The 17,261-nt window shown below is 43.3% G+C and overlaps 2 protein-coding genes across 2 annotated transcripts in view; one reads left to right on the plus strand and one right to left on the minus strand.

Annotated features, from left to right (window-relative positions):
- The window catches only part of NOXO1 (NADPH oxidase organizer 1), a 42,791-nt gene extending 36,940 nt beyond the window's left edge, over positions 1-5,851 (minus strand). The window contains exon 1 of the mRNA XM_087973067.1: positions 5,738-5,851. Coding sequence (XP_087829193.1) covers positions 5,738-5,761 — 24 coding nt within the window. The 5' untranslated portion in view covers positions 5,762-5,851. The remainder of the gene's footprint in view (positions 1-5,737) is intronic.
- A 2,223-nt stretch (positions 5,852-8,074) lies between these two features.
- On the plus strand, positions 8,075-13,980 carry GFER (growth factor, augmenter of liver regeneration). The gene is made up of 3 exons (XM_026683598.2): positions 8,075-8,281; positions 11,214-11,416; positions 12,008-13,980. Exons 1-3 carry the CDS (start codon positions 8,108-8,110, stop codon positions 12,168-12,170), a joined length of 540 nt encoding a protein of 179 aa, XP_026539383.1. The 5' UTR covers positions 8,075-8,107; the 3' UTR covers positions 12,171-13,980.
- The last annotated feature ends 3,281 nt before the right edge of the window (positions 13,981-17,261 follow it).

The raw sequence follows: 17,261 nt of genomic DNA on the forward strand, positions 1-17,261 counted from the left end.
AATGGCCAGCATGACTTAACTGCACAGTTCAAGTTTGTTTTTTATATCCTGCTTTTCTACCAATCCCTTCAAAGTGATTTATTGGCAAATGAAGTTCAATGCAAGGCGGCCCCTTATTTTTAACCAGTGGAAACTTACTGTCAAGCAGCCCCCTTTTGCCTAAGGATTCATTGCTGAATGTGGGCAGTTTTCAAGCTGACAACCTGCTTTCTAGGCCTGAAAGACCCATTGTGACACAACCCATTTCAGCAAGATGATAGCCAGGAGTCAGCAGAGGAGAGAAGACAATGGCTTTTAGTCAGTTAAGATCACATCAAGGTTTTATAGTGCTTGAAGAATTCTCTCCCCACTGGGGTTTGAGAATCCTCAGTGTTTAAGGGTGAATTTGCTGTCCCCTTCAGGAGACTTCCTGCATCCCTTACTGAAAGAACACTATTCCACTTTAGACAATCTAATGACCCAAACCTTTAGCCCCACACAGCTAAAATGGAAGAGAAAAGCAAGAAGAAAAGGCGCCATTTGATGCTGGTGTTCTACTGGGTGAAGAAGAGGGTCCCAGATAAGAATTTATGTCCCACATCTGCCAGTTCATATGGACTTCCCTCCACTTGCACAGAGCCCCATGTTTCACCCTACTTCACCAGGAGCAAGGCAAGGCCCCCTCATCCCAGGAGAAGCACCAGGTATAAAGTCCCACTTCAGGAAAAAAAGACCATCTATTCAGTACCTTCAAATTCTCTTCTTGTCCGGAGGAAAACCTACAGGCGTTACAAGCAAAGGAGACCAGCAAAGAAAGCAAAGACAGAGGTAAGAGTGAAAAGCAGGCAATGGAAATAGGGGGAAATGAGGAACCTTTGGGAATGACTGGAACTGGAGCCCAAACTATTGGCTGGGTCATAGATAGGAGCTGGCTTAGCGGCAAGAGAGAGAGAGAGGAACAGGTTAAGCCTGTCTTCCTGGGGCTGAGACAGCCGTCACTGGGGGCTCATCCTTTTCATGGACCTGGGACTCCCTTCTTCGGGCTGCTGGGCCAGGCGGCCTTGGGAGGGGGAGGGGCAGGAGGGGCATAAGACCATATAAGACCATCCTGAATTTAAGAACAGCAAGTGACTGCGCCACTTTTTTCCCTTCCGGCAAATTATTTTGTTTGCTTTTTATGGGTTAAGCCTTCTGCGATAACTTCCTGGCTGTGGCCAGTTTGGGGCAATGACAGCACCAGACTGCACGCGTTTCCCCCACTTAGCGACCATCTGTAGCTGCAATGGTGATGAAAGAGTAACTTTGTGACCAACGGCTGCATTTATGAGCTTTGCAGGTCTGTAAATCAAAGGAAATCTGAAGTAAAATCATAAAATTGAGGTGTTTCCCTTAGTGAAATTGCTTTACTTAATATGACCAAGTTCTGGTCTCAAATGCAGTAGCTGAATAAGGGCTGCTTGTTCTACAGCAAAACTTGGCATAAAGCTACTGTATCTGGGCTATAGATTCAGTGAACCTCTAACTCTTTGCTTCTTGGATGAGAAGTAAAATGTCTTCCCCAGAGGGAAAAGCATAGTCCAGTTGTCTTTTGAAAAAACACTTTTGAGAATATCACAGGTGTACCATTTACAAAGAGGGGAGTTGCAAAAAATGAAAATTTAAATGATTTTCATGAAATAATTTGTCTCCCCAATCTTGTCTGGATCTGTGACTTGCATAGAACAATCTCAAGGACTTGGATTATGGAAAACTGTTACATAAATTCTAAAAGAATAGCCAAGTTAATCTGTTCGAGCCAAAATGATGACTCTTTAGTTTCTCAGTACTGTAAGGCTTCCTTTCGTTGAGCAGCTGTTCCATTTTTTTCAGTGGCTCTTCAGGAAGCAGGTCAACACTTTGGCACTTTTTATATTGCTTTAATTAGATTACTATTCACCTGATCTTCATGTTAAGTAGCCCAGAATAGCCCATTCAAAACTCTCCATTACTTACAGTAAAGCCAAACAAAAGAGTACAATGTTTAGGGCTCCTCCAAAACTGTAAATCAAAGTGAGAAATTTTTTGACTGCCCAGACTTTGCTGAATTAGAGGTCGAGCAACTTTAACCAGCGTAGTTGGTTGGGAGGGGATAATGGGAATTGTAGTGTAGCCATATTTTAGAACTTACAAGTACTTTATTCCTGATGTAAATGACTCCAAGGTCTGAGTATTTGAAGGATTCCTTCTATTTTCATAAGACTGCCCAGATCTTAAACTCATTGCTGGATGCTTTTTTCTAGAAAGTCTCTCCATCTCTTCTCTCCATCGCGTGGATGCAACACATCTGGTTGTCTGTTGAATTTTGTTCAGAGTTGGAAGGGACTTTGGAGGTCTTCTAGTCCAACCCCTGCTCAAGCAGGAGACACTATACCATTTTGGACAAATGGCTGTCCAATCTCTTCCTAAAAACCTCCTGTGGTGGAGCACCCACAACTTCTGAAGGGAAGCCATTCCACTTAATTGTTCTCACTCTTAGGAAGTTTCTCCTTAGTTCTAGGTTGTTTCTCTCCTTGATTAGTTTCTCTCCTTGATTAGTTTCCATCCAGTTTCTTGTCCTGCCTTCTCAGTGCTTTGGAAAATAAGTTGGTCCCCTCTTCTTTGTGGCAGCCCCTCATAATGTCACTCCTAGTCCTTCTTTTCAGTACACTAGACATACCTATGGTATCTTGAGCCTATCTTTTGGGGTGTTGGCTCTTCCTGACAGCTTTGGGTCACCCACACATTGGAAGAATTCCCCTTCTATTCCCTCAATAAAATCATTTTATGAAAAACCTTGGGTACTTCACTTCTTACTTCCCTCCATATAGTCCAGGATTACATATTGAGTGCAGTTTGTCAGCCAGTTACAAATCCATCTGGTAGTGGTGCTGTCTATCCCACATGTTTTTAACTTATTAAGAAATAGATTGCAGTCTATTTTGTCAAATGCCTTACTGAAATCCAAGCATACTATGCCCATAGCATTTTGCTGGTCCACTAATTTAATCATGTTGTCAAAGAATGAAATCAGATTTATTTGACATGATCTGTTTTTGACAAATCCATGTTGGCCTCTGGTTATAACTTTGTTTGCTTCTAGGTGTTCACAGATCTGTTGCTTAATTTTCCAGGATCTTCCCAGGTATTGATGTCAAGCTGATTGGTCTGTAGTTTCCTGGATCAATTTCCCCCTTTTTTGAAGATGGGAACCACGTATTTTCCATTCCTCTGGTAGTTTCCCAGTGTTCCAGGATCTTCCAAAGGTGGTTCAATGGTTCCAAGATCATGTCTGCCAACTTCTTTAGAACTCTGGGATATAATCCATTGGTCCTGGTGGTTTGAACTCATTTAGAATAAAATAGAACAACAGAGATGGAAGGGACCTTGTAGGTCATCTAATCTAACCCCCTGCCCAAGCAGGAGATCCTACCCCAGGGATGTCAAACAGGTGGTCTGGGGGCCAGATGTGTCACACAGGCCACCCCCACCCCAGCTCCACAAAGGGAACAAACCGTCCTGATACATCACGTGACGGCAATGTGACACTGCGAGTTTGACACCTGTGCCCTACACCATTTTTGACAAATGGCAGTCCAGTTTCTTAAAAGCCTCCAGTGACGAAGCTCCCATAACTTCTGAATGCAAGTTTGATTGTTCTCACTGTCCGAAAATTTTTCCTTGTTTCTAGGTGGAATCTCTCCTTGTTCAGTTTCCATCCATTATTCCTTGTCTGGCCTTTGGGTGCCTTACAAAATAGCTTGACCCCTTTCTCTGGAGCAGTCCCTGGAAGACTGCTCTCGTCTCCCCTGGTCCTTCTCTTCCCTAGACTAGCACATGCCCAGTTCTTGTAACCGTTCTTCATATGTTTTAGTCTCCAGTCCCCTCAACATCCTGGTTGCTCTTCTCTGCACTCTTTCTATCTAGAGCCTCAACATTTTTTTATAATGTGGTGACCCAAACTGGATGCAGTATTCTAGGTGTGGTTTTACTAAGGCTTTATAGCAGGGGTGTCAAACTCACAACCACACGTTGTTGTCATGTGACATATCACAACTTTCCCCACTTTGTTAACTGAGGTGGGCATGGCCAGCGCATGACGTGTCCAGCCCACAGGCCTTGAGTTTGATACCCCTGCTTTATAGAATGGTATTAGTACTCACATGATCTTGATTGTATCCCTCTGTTAATGCAACTTAGGATTGCATTAGCTTTTTTGGCTGCCACTGCACATTGTTGGCTCATATTTAATTGCTTGCCCACTAAGACTCCAAGGTCCTTCTCACAGTTACTGCTATTAAGCCTGGTTTCTCCCAATGTATATGTGTACTTTTTTTTTTTTTTTTGCTTTGATATAAGACTTTAATTTTCTCTACATTGCATTTCATTTTGTTAATTAGGGCCCAGTGTTCAAGTCTGTCAAGATCCATCTGGATCTTGAGCCCATCATCTGTGGTGTTGATTATTCCTGCCAGCTTAGTATCATCTGCACATTTGATAAGTTCCCCTTCTATTCCTTCATCCAAGTGGTTTATTGACAATATTGAAGAGTACTGGGCCTAAGATGGAATTTTGTGGTACCCACTGTTTTCTTCCCTCCATGTAGACGTAGTATCGTTAAGGACTACTCATTGAGTATGGTTTGTCAGCCAGTTTCAAATCCATTTGATGGTGATGCTATCTATCCCACTTTTTTCTAGCTTACCAAGAAGTAGGTTGTGGTCTACCTTGTCAAATGCCTTGCAGAAGTCTAAATATACTATGTCCACAATATTTTGCTGGTCTACTAACTTAATCACTATGCAAAGAATGAAATAAGATTGGTTTGGCATGATCTGTTTGTAACAAACCCGTGCTGACCTAGTTATTACTTTATTCATTTCTAGATGTTCACATATCTGTTTTTTTATTATCTTTTCCAGTATCTTCACGGGTATTGATGTTAGGCTGATTGGTCTATAGTTTCCTGGGTCTGTTCCCCCCTCCCCCCTCCACACTTTTTTTTTTGAAGATGGGAACCACATCAGCTCTTTTCCAGTCCTCTGGTAGTTCCCAAATGCGCCAGGATTTTTGAAAGATATGGTACGGTGGTTCCGAAATGACATCTGCCAGCTCCTTTAGAACTCTGGGATGTAATCCATCAGGTCCCGGTGATTTATATTCATCAAGATCAGACAGGTGTGCTCTTACCCTCCCCCCCTTTTTTGCTTATTTTAACTTTTATTTCTGGTCTGTTTATTACAGTTATGTTTTTGGTGGGTTGAGCTATAGTTTGTTTTTGCATGAAGACCAATACAAAGAATGAGTTAAGCAGCTCTGCTTTCTCTCTGCTACCTGTTACTTCCTTGCCATCTTCTCTCTTTAATAGACCGACTGTTTCCTTGATTTTTTTCTTGTTTTTATATGTTGGAAGGAACTTTTTTTATTAGTCTTTTTCAGTGGTATTGTGTTGGACTATGCTTTTATAATAATATTTTTCACAGTTTCCCAAGCTTCTTGAGTTCTCTTCCCCTTTAAGATTTTCATCCATGGAATCCTTCCCAAGCTATTTCAAAGTTTGTTAAATTAGCATACTTTTAAACTGTATCTCCTGTTTATAACCATGAAAGAACTTCAAAAAGTTCTTCCTTGTAGGCAATTTTCTCTACAAAACAATGTTCCATGAAGTTGGGGTCAACTCTTAGCAGCCACATACACAGAATCAGCTCCAGGACACACTGACCCAAACTTAGGAACAGCTTACCTCCCAGAGTTGTGCATGCTCCATCACTGGTGGTCTTCAAGAAAAGATTCCATTTGTCCAGGATGCAAAGCTCTGGGCAGCCAGTTGAATTAGACCTCCAAGGTACCTTCCAGCCCTATTCATGTGCATATTCATATCCGTATGCAAAAGAAATTCAACAATTTTAATGAAGGAGCTAGTCCAAAATAAATAGCTGCAGGTTATATCATTAATGAGATATAATTTGTTTTGCTAATTAGCGTTGTTTTGTGATATTATAAACAGGGATTATAAATAAGTACTTGCATTACAACTGTTCCAGCAGACTGTACCAAAAGACATTGTAAGATGAGTAGAGAAATTGAAATGCCCAGAGGAAAAAAACAGAGTTATTGCCAGCCATTGCTTGAGTTGGGGACATATACAGTAGTTGACAAGCACACACAGAGGAAAAACCAAACACCACACACATTTCAAAAAGACTATTGTTTCACTTGAACACCTACAAAACCTAAATGAATAATTTAAGATTTAAAATGTAATTATTTCTGCCAAAAACATATGCAAAATAAAATCCCCCTTGTTATTTTTGTTCACACTGGAATTCCTGGTTTGTTTGTTTTTTTGTCTTTCTATATTCTTTTCTACAATTTCTTTGTAACAAATTTGTGACAAGCTAAACTGAAAAAAATTATTTACAGCCACCTGGATAGGCTTCTTATATAGAGTCCCTTTGTGAGGGAGATGGCCGGCTTCAACATTTGATAAATAGTAGTAAGTGAACTGTTTGGGATCAGACCATACCCACCAGCCATTCAAGTCTTGGTTAACAATAGCAGGAGTCCTGCACATAGCTAAGCTAAAATCACGTAAACCAAGTCCAGTGCTGGCATACTGCATGAGCTCAGCCCCAAATTTCTGAATTTGGAATTGCTAATTTGATCACTGACATCAATACATGCCAACCCAAAACCTCACATCCAGCAGAAAGAAGTCTCCCCCTCCCACCTCTGGGTCATTTATTGTCCAACTGGTCTGTTAGGAATTCAAGTGGACTACCCCTTCCTGTACCTTAAATCCATTATCCTAGATCCTACATTCTGGAATGAAAGAAATCCGGTCCTGACTTCCTCCTGGGTGTCCTATAAGTACTCAAGGAGTGCTAACAGATTTCTCAAGTCTTCTCGAGGCTACTCACCCTCATCTCCCTAAATCTTCTTTTTGGTTCTGTTGGCCAAGCGCCAATCTGGGGTTTGTTTACCCAGCTCAAGAGCCAATCAATAATGCAGGGCCGAGGAAAGTGGAAATTTATCACTTTATTTGTGACCAGAAGCAGAAGAGCACTGAACAGGACTGGCATTCTCTTTTTATACCACAAGATATAGGAAATTCAAAACAGATTGGTTACAAATTTCTGTCAATATAGCCAGTGTATAAGTAATGAGGTTCAGTGTAGAACAGCACTGTACAAATCGTGCTTGTTCAGATGTTCTTAGCATGGCCTGTACCACCTCAACCCCTGCTGGCCCCTCAACCTAAGTTGCAATCCTGTGCACCCTGCGCTATAGTTTCTCTGCATGGTTCAGCATTCCTTACGTTCCTTACAGCTTCCTGTTCTGAGTCTCTATGGGGTGTCAAACTCACATCATCATGGTGGCGTCATGTGACATATCAGGACTTCCCCCTCCCTTTGCTAAATTGGGCATGGGCATGGCCAGCACATGCCGCATCTGGCCTGTGGGCCGAGAGTTTGGCAGCCCTACTGTATGCAGCAGACAAGACAAAAGCAGACTGAAAAGAATTGAGAAGAATATGTTCCTTTTTAAATGAACTGCTTTCAAAGTTGGGGCCTCAGGCCCTCAATCCTTTGCTCGTCCTCGCTGCCCTCTGAATCCATGAGAATCCACAAGTGAAGAAACGGCGATCCTGGCCTTGTGATACCAACTCTGCAACCTTGCAATGAAGGATGCAAGAACAGAAGGGCAGAGCTTGCAATTTCTTCACTTTCACATCAATGTGTGAGGAGCCTACGCATACTCTGAACCTTAAGTCTGAACTTTTCAAAGCATGGTGCCAACCATTGGGCATGGACTGCAGCTGTTTTGAATTCAAAGCTCCCTGGACAAGCAAATCACAGCACTGACTGGTCTCTCAGGGCCATAGAAAGCTCAGCCTCTGATTTTCTCCACCTTCCTATTTTCTCTAAAGGCTTAAGCCGCTGGAGAGCAGCCCGGGCTTTCTGCCGCACCTTAAAAGGAGCTCTTGGCTCTGTCGGGTCGGGAATGCTCAATTCCTGCATCCCACCTTCCGCTCCCCCGTCGCCATGGTAACGGCCGCGGTCCACGCCTGGGAAGGCCGCCTCCGGCCCAGCGTCCCTTGCGCGCCGGCAAAATGGCGGCGCCCAGTCCCGGCGCGCGGCGCGCTTTCCCCTTCCCGGGCTCTCAGAGCGAGCATCCCGCGAACGAGGAGCCGCCGTCAGAGGAGAAAAGGCGGAAGAAGCCGCCCTGCCGGGCCTGTACGGACTTCAGGAGCTGGATGCGGGAGCAGAAGAAGCAAGCGGGCCCGGTGAGGCAGTGGGTGACCGGGCTGCTGGGGCCGAGGAGGGCTGGGCTGAAAGGGCGCGGCGGAGGTCAGCTCGCTTCCCCGCCGCTGCCGTTGGAGGCGGAAGGGGCTCGTGGGGGGAGGGGGATCATACACCTTTGCCACTGAGCGAGGCTGGGCGAGAGGTACCGCTGGTGGTCGCCAGAGGGCGCCCCCGGGGCCGCTCCGTGGGGATCCAGGTCCGCTCATTGCCAATGGGGGGAGGAACACCGGAAATCTAAGAAAATAAATCTGCGTGCTCTTTTATCCTGCAGACATAAAAGATGTACACTGTACACTTGTACACTGCTCCAAAAAATAAAGGGAACACAAAAATAAGACAACCTAGATCTGAATGAATGAAATATTCTCATTACGGTAAATACTTTGTTCATTACATAGTTGAATGTGCTGACAACAAAATCACACAAAAATTATCAATGGAAATCAAATTTAGCAACCCACGGAGGTCTGGATTTGGAGTTACACTCAAAATTAAAGTGGGAAAAACACTACAGGCTGATCCAACTTTGATGTAATGTCCTTAAAACAAGTCAAAATGAGGCTCAGTAGTGTGTGTGGCCTCCACGTGCCTGTATGACCTCCCTACAACGCCTGGGCATGCTCCTGATGAGGTGGCGGATGGTCTCTTGAGGAATCACCTCCCACACCTGGACTAAAGCATCCCCCAACTCCTGGACAGTCTGTGGTGCAACGTGGCATTGGTGGATGGAGCGAGACATGATGTCCCAGATGTGCTCACTTGGATTCAGGTCTGGGGAACGGGTGGGCCAGTCCATAGCATCAATGCCTTCATCTTGCAGGAACTGCTGACACACTCCAGCCACATGAGGTCTAGCATTGTCGTGCATTAGGAGGAACCCAGGGCCAACCGCACCAGCATATGGTCTCACAAGGGGTCTGAGGATCTCATCTCTGCACCTAATGGCAGTCAGGCTACCTCTGGCGAGCACATGGAGAGCTGTGCGGCCCCCTAAAGAAATGCCACCCCACCCCATTACTGACCCACTGCCAAACCAGTCATGCTGGAGGATGTTGCAGGCGGCAGAACGTTCTCCACGGCGTCTCCAGACCCTGTCACGCCTGTCACATGTGCTCAGTGTGAACCTGCTTTCATCTGTGAAGAGCACAGGGCGTCAGTGGCGAATTTGCCAATCTTGGTGTTCTCTGGCAAATGCCAAACATCCTGCACGGTGTTGGACTGTAAGCACAACCCCCACCTGTGGACGTTGGCCCTCATACCACCCTCATGGAGTCTGTTTCTGACCGTTTGAGCAGCCACATGCACATTTGTGGCCCACTGGAGGTCATTTTGCAGGGCTCTGGCAGTGCTCCTCCTGTCCCTCCTTGCACAAAGGCGGAGGTAGCAGCCCTGATGCTGGGTTGTTGCCCTCCTACGGCCTCCTCCATGTCTCCTGATGTACTGGCCTGTCTCCTGGTAGCGCCTCCATGCTCTGGACACTACGCTGACAGACACTGCAAACCTTGCCACAGATCGCATTGATGTGCCATCCTGGATGAGCTGCACTACCTGAGCCACTTGTGTGGGTTGTAGACTCCGTCTCATGCTACCACTAGAGTGAAAGCACCGCCAGCATTCAAAAGTGACCAAACCATCAGCCAGAAAGCATAGGAACTGAGAAGTGGTCTGTGGTCACCACCTGCAGAACCACTCCTTTATTGGGGATGTCTTGCTAACTGCCTCTGCTTTCCACCTGTTGTCTATTCCATTTGCACAACAGCATGTGAAATTGATTGTCAATCAGTGTTGCTACCTAAGTGGACAGTTTGATTTCACAGAAGTGTGATTGACTTGGAGTTACATTGTGTTGTTTAAGTGTTCCCTTTATTTTTTTGAGCAGTGCAGATCTCACAATTCCCAGTTCTCCCCCTTTTGCCAGGTCCCTGTCCGAATTCTGGAAGGGAGGGGGAGGCTGTTTGCTTTGCAGTAACTACTTGGAAGCTTGAGGGAGGGCAGGTCCACTCCATCGCCATCCTCTCCTCTGCACCATGCTGCCTGGGTGAAGGCCAAAAGCCCCTTTGGGGCAGAGGATGGACAGGGTACTGGGGTGGGGGCTGAAAGGGGAAATTACCTTTAGCTGCACGCCTGCTTCTCTGACGCTGCCTGGCTTTTCTGCGACTGCTGTCTCTCGGTAAAAGCTCCTTTTGAAATGTGACTGGTTTCAGGGGTTTTACTTTCTTGGGAGAGGAGTTGTGGCAGACCCTTATGCCTCACTCCTCTTTGCTGAATGATATATAGGCAAAGAAGCAGAATGGTTAATGGTGTCTGACTCCAGGACACCAGGTCTTCACCTGCGCTTCTTAGCTGAGGGAGCCAGCGTTGCCCGTGGCCACGGCCACCATGGCCACATGCCAAAGGCGCATGGAATGCTGTTACCTTCCCAGCAAAGTGATGCCTATTAATCTACTCACATTTGCATGCTTTGGAACTGCTAGATGGGCAGGAGGTGGGGGGAGGATGGGGGCTCATCCTGTTGCACCGCACTCAGTTTCCCCCAGTGACATGAACCGGGTGTGAGTTCATGTCACTGGAATCACAAAAAATAAGCATTTCAAATGCTGCCAATTGCAGTGGAGGTGGAAACCTTGCAGACAACATTGCTATGGGAATAAGCTTTCTTAAAAGAGAATGTAGGGACATCCTGGAACAGGACTGTGAGAATCAGAGGAAGAATCAGAGGAATCCTGAATCAGAGGAAGATAAGGAAGAGGAAGTACACTTGCCTGTTCCACTTCATCTTCTGAGAACCTGCTTCAGGCTCCACCAAAAATCCCCTATATTGTGAAATTTGCTTAAGATGTTGCATGTAATGTTTCCATAACGCGTAGGCAATTTGCCTGCCTTCTCTCACTTCTACTGTGTTCTTCTAACTAGGAAACAGATGTCCAAGAATCAACATCTAATTGTCCCCTAGACAGAGAAGAACTCGGGAGATGTTCGTGGTCCTTTCTACACACGATGGCAGCATTTTATCCTGACCGGCCCAGTAAAATTCAGCAGCAAGAAATGACACAGTTTATCCAATTATTTTCCAAAGTTTTTCCTTGTGATGAATGTGGAGAAGATTTCAGGAAAAGGTGAGGGTTTTTTTTTATTTGAATGCCTGAAATTTATGTATCCTTTATCTTAAAAGAATTAAATTTCTGCTGTAAGATGATTTAATTTTAACAGTAGAAACTCTACTTCTGTGACTTGTTTATTCTGTGAAAATTAAGTAGACTTGTGAATCTTTTAACAATGAACTATCAAAAAAGTAAATGTGAATTTGCCACGACTATCTATTTGTAGTTAATAAGCTTCTCGTGTGCTTGGTGTTTCTTTCATGGAAACATTTACATTAAGTCCGAATTGATGTCATTAAGCCCCAATCTTGAGTCTAGCGCTGCATGATCCAGATAATTTTTTCTTCTTTTTATGACCCTATAATCCTTTGGGGTGGGGGGTGGGGGTGGGGCGACTGAATGCAGCTGTTTACTGAGTTGCACGTGGTCCAAGTAATAAGCTGCTGCAACACATTAAAGTGTATTCTTGAGTGTTGCAGAAAGAAATCTATGATGGGGGACATTTCACAACTATTGCAGCTGTTTGTTTCCAACCAGGACCTTGTGATGAAGTGAGGTGGAGTTCAAAATAAAATGACTAATTACATTTGGTTTTGTTTGACACAGAATACGAAAAAACCAACCTGATGCCAGTAACAGGCGTAATTTGACACAGTGGTTTTGCCAGATTCATAATGAAGTAAATAAGAAGCTGGGGAAGCCTGAATTTGACTGCTCTCTTGTAGATCAACGATGGCGAGATGGATGGAAGGATGGATCCTGTGATTAGATCTGCTGGATATTTTTCCAAAACCAACAAAACACCCCAAAAGCAATCCTTTATGGACATTTTCTAGAGACAAAATTGTGTGTTTGTTATTAATGGAGATGATGGAAACAGGCAAAGCCTTTGATGTGTATTTTCCATTTCTGGTTTTGAAAATTTAGTATTGAACAGATCTCTGTAATAATTTTCATACAGTGCCTCTACCTGTGCTCTTTTCCTGATCACTTGAATTATTTCAAATACCAGCAAATGCTGCCTTCAAAACCCTAGACTATGCTTGAAGAAATCATTCTGAACATGAAGACTTTCTCAGCTCAGTGCTGATTTAATCCCTGGAAATCTGAGGTGGCCCATCTGCAACTATTTGCAGCCTTCCTTTGAGCCCAACATCATTTGCCTTCATTGTGTTGCTTACATTTTTGCATTCAACAGATTTCCTCCCCCCTCTCCTTAAAATCTAGAATACTTTTAATTCTATTTTTTTTAAGTGCTATAATATAAATTGCTGGAAAACTATGTCTGCTTACATTTCTGCAGCATATATACAGTAGGCCTGGATCTCTCATTTAAGGTATGAGCAAAGGGTTTTTATTTTCCTTCTGGCCAGACTCTCAAAAGAGGACAATCTAAATTAATTTACTTTTGATTAATGAAATAAGCGATAGAAATCATGATATCATGTTATATATCTAGATGCACAGCTCTTGGGAATGGGGGCTTATGAAGATATGTTCATTCCACATAATGGTAAATTGCTGAGTTCCCATTTCAAGTAAATGTTCTTTTTACCTATCTATCTGAACTTTGTGTGTCCAAAGTCTCATGACTTGGAAGTGGAAAACAAATGTGCTCTGAGATACCAGGTAAAGATAAATCTTATTTTATGGCAGAGCAGGCTAGCTACAAAAACTCAACAATTGCCTTGTGAGGAAAAGCAGAAGGTTGGAGTGAAGAAATATGAAGAAAGTTTTTCCTTAGTTCTATTTTATACCACTATACATAAGATCACCAATGAAATTCACACTGATTAAAGAGATAAATGTGGGAGACATTGATTGTTTAGAGGTAACCATGATTATCAATTTTTGATAAGTTACTTCTGGGAAGAAATTTATGGTTTGCAAGAATTTAGTTTCTTGTTTTATCTGAATATGGGAAACTTTGGCTTGGATATACAACATTTAACAGAAAAGATAACTATCAGACTCTGTTAATTATAGTTATAGATCAATGAATTTATTTTTCTGTGTTGGTTCTACTTTTCCTGACCTATTGAATTTGGGGATCTTCCTAGGAAAAGATATGTGAACCTGAATATTTTTGTTTTACAGAGGTTGGCTAAGGTCAGGTTTTATTGCCCAAGCAAAGCAGGTCCCATTAATTAATGCAGAGTGAATACACATGCAGATATGCAAAGCACAGTGAAGAACAACTCCTCTGGTCTTCTTCCTCTGTTTACTCTGGTTCAGAATCTGGAAACTTGCAGCAGAGAAATAGGCTGGTGATGAAATGGCATCTGGTCCTTGTCAAGGGGTGTCCTTCTTAGAAGCATTTAAAAGGACAGCTGTAGCCTGTGGCCAAGGATTTGGCAAGCACTACACAGCTCTGTTACTAAAGTCACATGGGTGTTTGATGAAGGAAAGGTCTAATATTTTGCATCTAAGAGAATAAAAACCAAATTTCTGTTGGCAGATGTGTAGTATGCTTTTCATTGGCAAAAATATTTAAATGCATTTGATGAGTGCAATTTTAAGTGTGTCTCCAAATTAATTTATTTTTGTGCTTACTAACCAAATAATAAAAGTAAATATTCATTTGGTTTCTTGTCCATTTTTTAAAAGTAAATATTTCCCCAATGTTACAGATCCTATTAGCATATTACTGTATCCGGATAATATTTATCATTCAAGGATGATTGATGTACCAAGCTTGCAAGGAATACCAAGCAATAGGATAGGCTGGGTTGGAAAGAAAATATCCTAGAGGATGACAGTGGCAAATTGCTTCTGTACTGTTGGCAGGAAAGCTGGATGCCTCCCTTATGTCTCCAGGAGCTGTGCCTGAGCTACAGGAGAGACGGGCTTACAAAAAACAGCTTTGCCAAATTCTCCATACATAGTGCATTCAGAAAGTATTCAGACCCCCTTCACTTTAGTCAATTTTGTTATACTGCAGTCTCCATGTAGATTAGATTATAGATTAACAGAGTTGGGAGGGGCCTTGTAGGTCATCTAGTCCAACCCCCTGCCCAAGCAAGAGACCCTACACCATTCCTGACAATTGGCAATCCAGTCTCTTCTTGAAAACTTCCAGTGATGAAGCTCCCACAATTTCCAAAGGCAACTTGTCAGCCTTCAAGATTTCTTTCCTTTGCATCTTTTGGCTGTCATAAGTAAGTGGGGGGAAAGGGGTGAAATAGTTATGGGAAGTGAGCTGGAGGTTTGAGAGGAAAAAAAACTATAAGTTGGGGGGAGTTTCTTGCTTGTGCTTTTTTTCCTATGCTATGCGCAAGCACACCTCTTTATCAAAATAGGCCAAGGTCAATGGACAGATGCCTCATCACCACCTGAAGAGGCCCACCTGACATTACATGCAACTTTTAATTGGATGGACACTTTGAACTATTGGGGGTGGGAACGTTGCCATCACTTTGTATATGTGGTTTACGCGCCCATTTTCTCAGATTCAGAATTCTTTTGCTGCTACCACTTGATTTCCACTGAAAGATATCTTTTCTCTAATTAACGGAGTCTACGGGTTTCTTTCTTGGATTTTGAATGGAGCACCAGCTGACACAACTTCTGTTCCATGGGTTGCTTGTTCTCCCTCTCAGAAAATTTCTCCTTATTTCCAGGTTGAATCTCTCTTTGTTCAGTTTCCATCCATTGTTCCTTGTAACTGAGTAATTATTCTCACTGACAGGAAATTTCTCTAGTTCTAGCTTGGATCTGTCTTTATTGATCTTCCACCTATTACTTCTTGTCCTGCCCTCCGATGTTTTGAAGAATAGGTCAAGTCCCCCTTTTCTCAAGGGATCCTGCTATCCTGTCACTCCAGTCCTTCTCTTGGTTAGACTAAGCATTCTAGATTGTCTAATGGAGTCTAATCTAACAAATGCCTCGTCTAACCAGGTCTAGTGTAGTCAAATGGAATTAATTAGAAGGCATGCATGCATGGATGAATCTACCCTGCAGCTGAATAAGAGCATAGCTGGTCTAGAAAAAATGCTATGACTATGAAACCAAACCAATCGCTAAAGAAGCATTTTGATGCTGATGCTGCAAGGTGGGTGGTAGAAATTTTCAGGACAAAAGTTCTGGGAGGAAGTACAGGAGGACTATTGCCTGCTCTGAATGTATAAAACATATATAAAACCAACTCCATTAAATTTACTTTAAGAGACTTCTTGAAATTTAACACTTGAAAAAAAATCTGGGAAAAGGAGCAGAGCATATATTTTCCATCAGTAATGAGTAGAAAGCAGCAACTGAATAACAGATGCAACAATAGGTAAGCAGGGTAGGACAGGAATCAAACCAAATGCTAGAAAAACTGGAAACTCAGGGTTAAATCATGAAATCTGAATTAAATTCCTAATAAATGAATGAGGCAAAAATGTATGTCCAAGCATGCAAAGTAGCACCTATCAGGACTTCTTCAACTCTTCATCCTATGATTTAGCTCCAGACTCTTGGTTGCTCTTTTCTGCACACATTCTAGGGCAGGGGTCCCCAACCACCGGTCCGTGGACCGTGCCGGTCCGCGGAACAACTCCTACCGGGCCGCTGGCTTGCTAGGCGCCGCCATCTTTTTGATGAAAAGTGCTTCCGGTGAGCTTTTCCGGGTAGAAAGCTCACCGGAAGCACGTTTTCATCAAAAAAGATGGCGGCGCCAGCGCTTCCGGTGAGCTTTTCCGGGTAGAAAGCTCACCGGAAGCACTTTTTCATCAAAAAAAGATGGCGGCGCCCAGCTGATGCCGGTACCGGGCCGTGGCGCCCAGCTGATGCCGGTACCGGGCCGCGGCGTAGAAAAGGTTGGGGATCACTGTTCTAGGGTATTAGCATCTTTTCTGTATCATTGTGACCAGAATTGGATACATTATTCCAAGTATGGTCTCACTAGTGCAGTAGAAAGTGTCATTATGACTTCATATGATCTTGATGCCATGTTGATGCAATCTAGGACTTCACTGGGGGTTTTTGGCAGCTGCAACACACTGCTGGCTCATGCATAAGTAGCAGTCCACTAGGATCTCTCTTACAGTTACTACTGCTGAGTCAGCTACCACCCATTCTATACCTGTACATTTGTTTTTTTCTACCTAAGTGCAGGCCCTTCCTTTTCTAACCACTAAACTGCATCTTGTTGTATACGGACCAAAGTTCAAGTCTGTCAAGATCCTTTTGAATCTTGAGTCTGTCTTCTCAAGTGTTAGCAATTCCCCCCACCTTGGTGTTATCTGAAAATTTCCCTTTCTATTCCCTCATCTAGATCATTTATGACTATGTTGAAGATTACTGGGCTCAAGGCAACACCTTGATCATTTCTAGGTGCTCACAAATCCTCTGCTTGATTATCTTTTTCAGAATTTTCCCAGGTATGGATGTCAAGCTGATTGGCCTATAATTTCCTGGATCCATTGTTTTCCTTTTTGAAGATTTGAACCACACCAACTCTTTTCCAGTCCTCCGGTAATCCCCTTGTGCTACAAGAGCTCTGAGATTATACTGTCAGCTCCTTCAGAGTCCTGGGTTGCAAACAATCTAGTCCAGGTGATTTGTACTCATCCAGGGTGGATAGATATTCTCTTACCATGTCCTTGCTTATTTTGTCTTGTGTACCTGTTCTATCTCCCTTGGTGCTGCTTTTGATAGGTTGGGCTATTTCTTCCTTTTGCGTAAAAACAGATGCAAAGAAGGAATTAAGCAGTTCTGCTTTCTCCCTGCTGCCAGTCACCTTCTTGCCTTCTGCTGCCATTAGTGGACTTACAGTATTCCTTGACTTCCTTCTTGTGCCTTACATATTGACAGAAACTTTTTTGTTGTTATTTTTTGCATTAGTTGCTAGTCTTAGTTCATTCTGGGACTTATTTAA

The sequence above is a fragment of the Notechis scutatus genome, chromosome 12 (genome assembly GCF_049901735.1).
Source record: "Notechis scutatus isolate UNSWTSFEM ecotype Mainland chromosome 12, rNotScu1.2, whole genome shotgun sequence".
NCBI classification, from domain to species: domain Eukaryota; kingdom Metazoa; phylum Chordata; class Lepidosauria; order Squamata; family Elapidae; genus Notechis; species Notechis scutatus.

Bases quoted from the DNA above. Each gene is read 5' to 3' on its own strand.
- GFER (XM_026683598.2), top strand. From the start codon at position 8,108: ATGGCGGCGCCCAGTCCCGGCGCGCGGCGCGCTTTCCCCTTCCCGGGC. The intron at 8,282-11,213 runs GTGAGGCAGTGG...TCTTCTAACTAG, and splicing joins AGAAGAAGCAAGCGGGCCCG to GAAACAGATGTCCAAGAATC. The intron at 11,417-12,007 runs GTGAGGGTTTTT...TGTTTGACACAG, and splicing joins GGAGAAGATTTCAGGAAAAG to AATACGAAAAAACCAACCTG.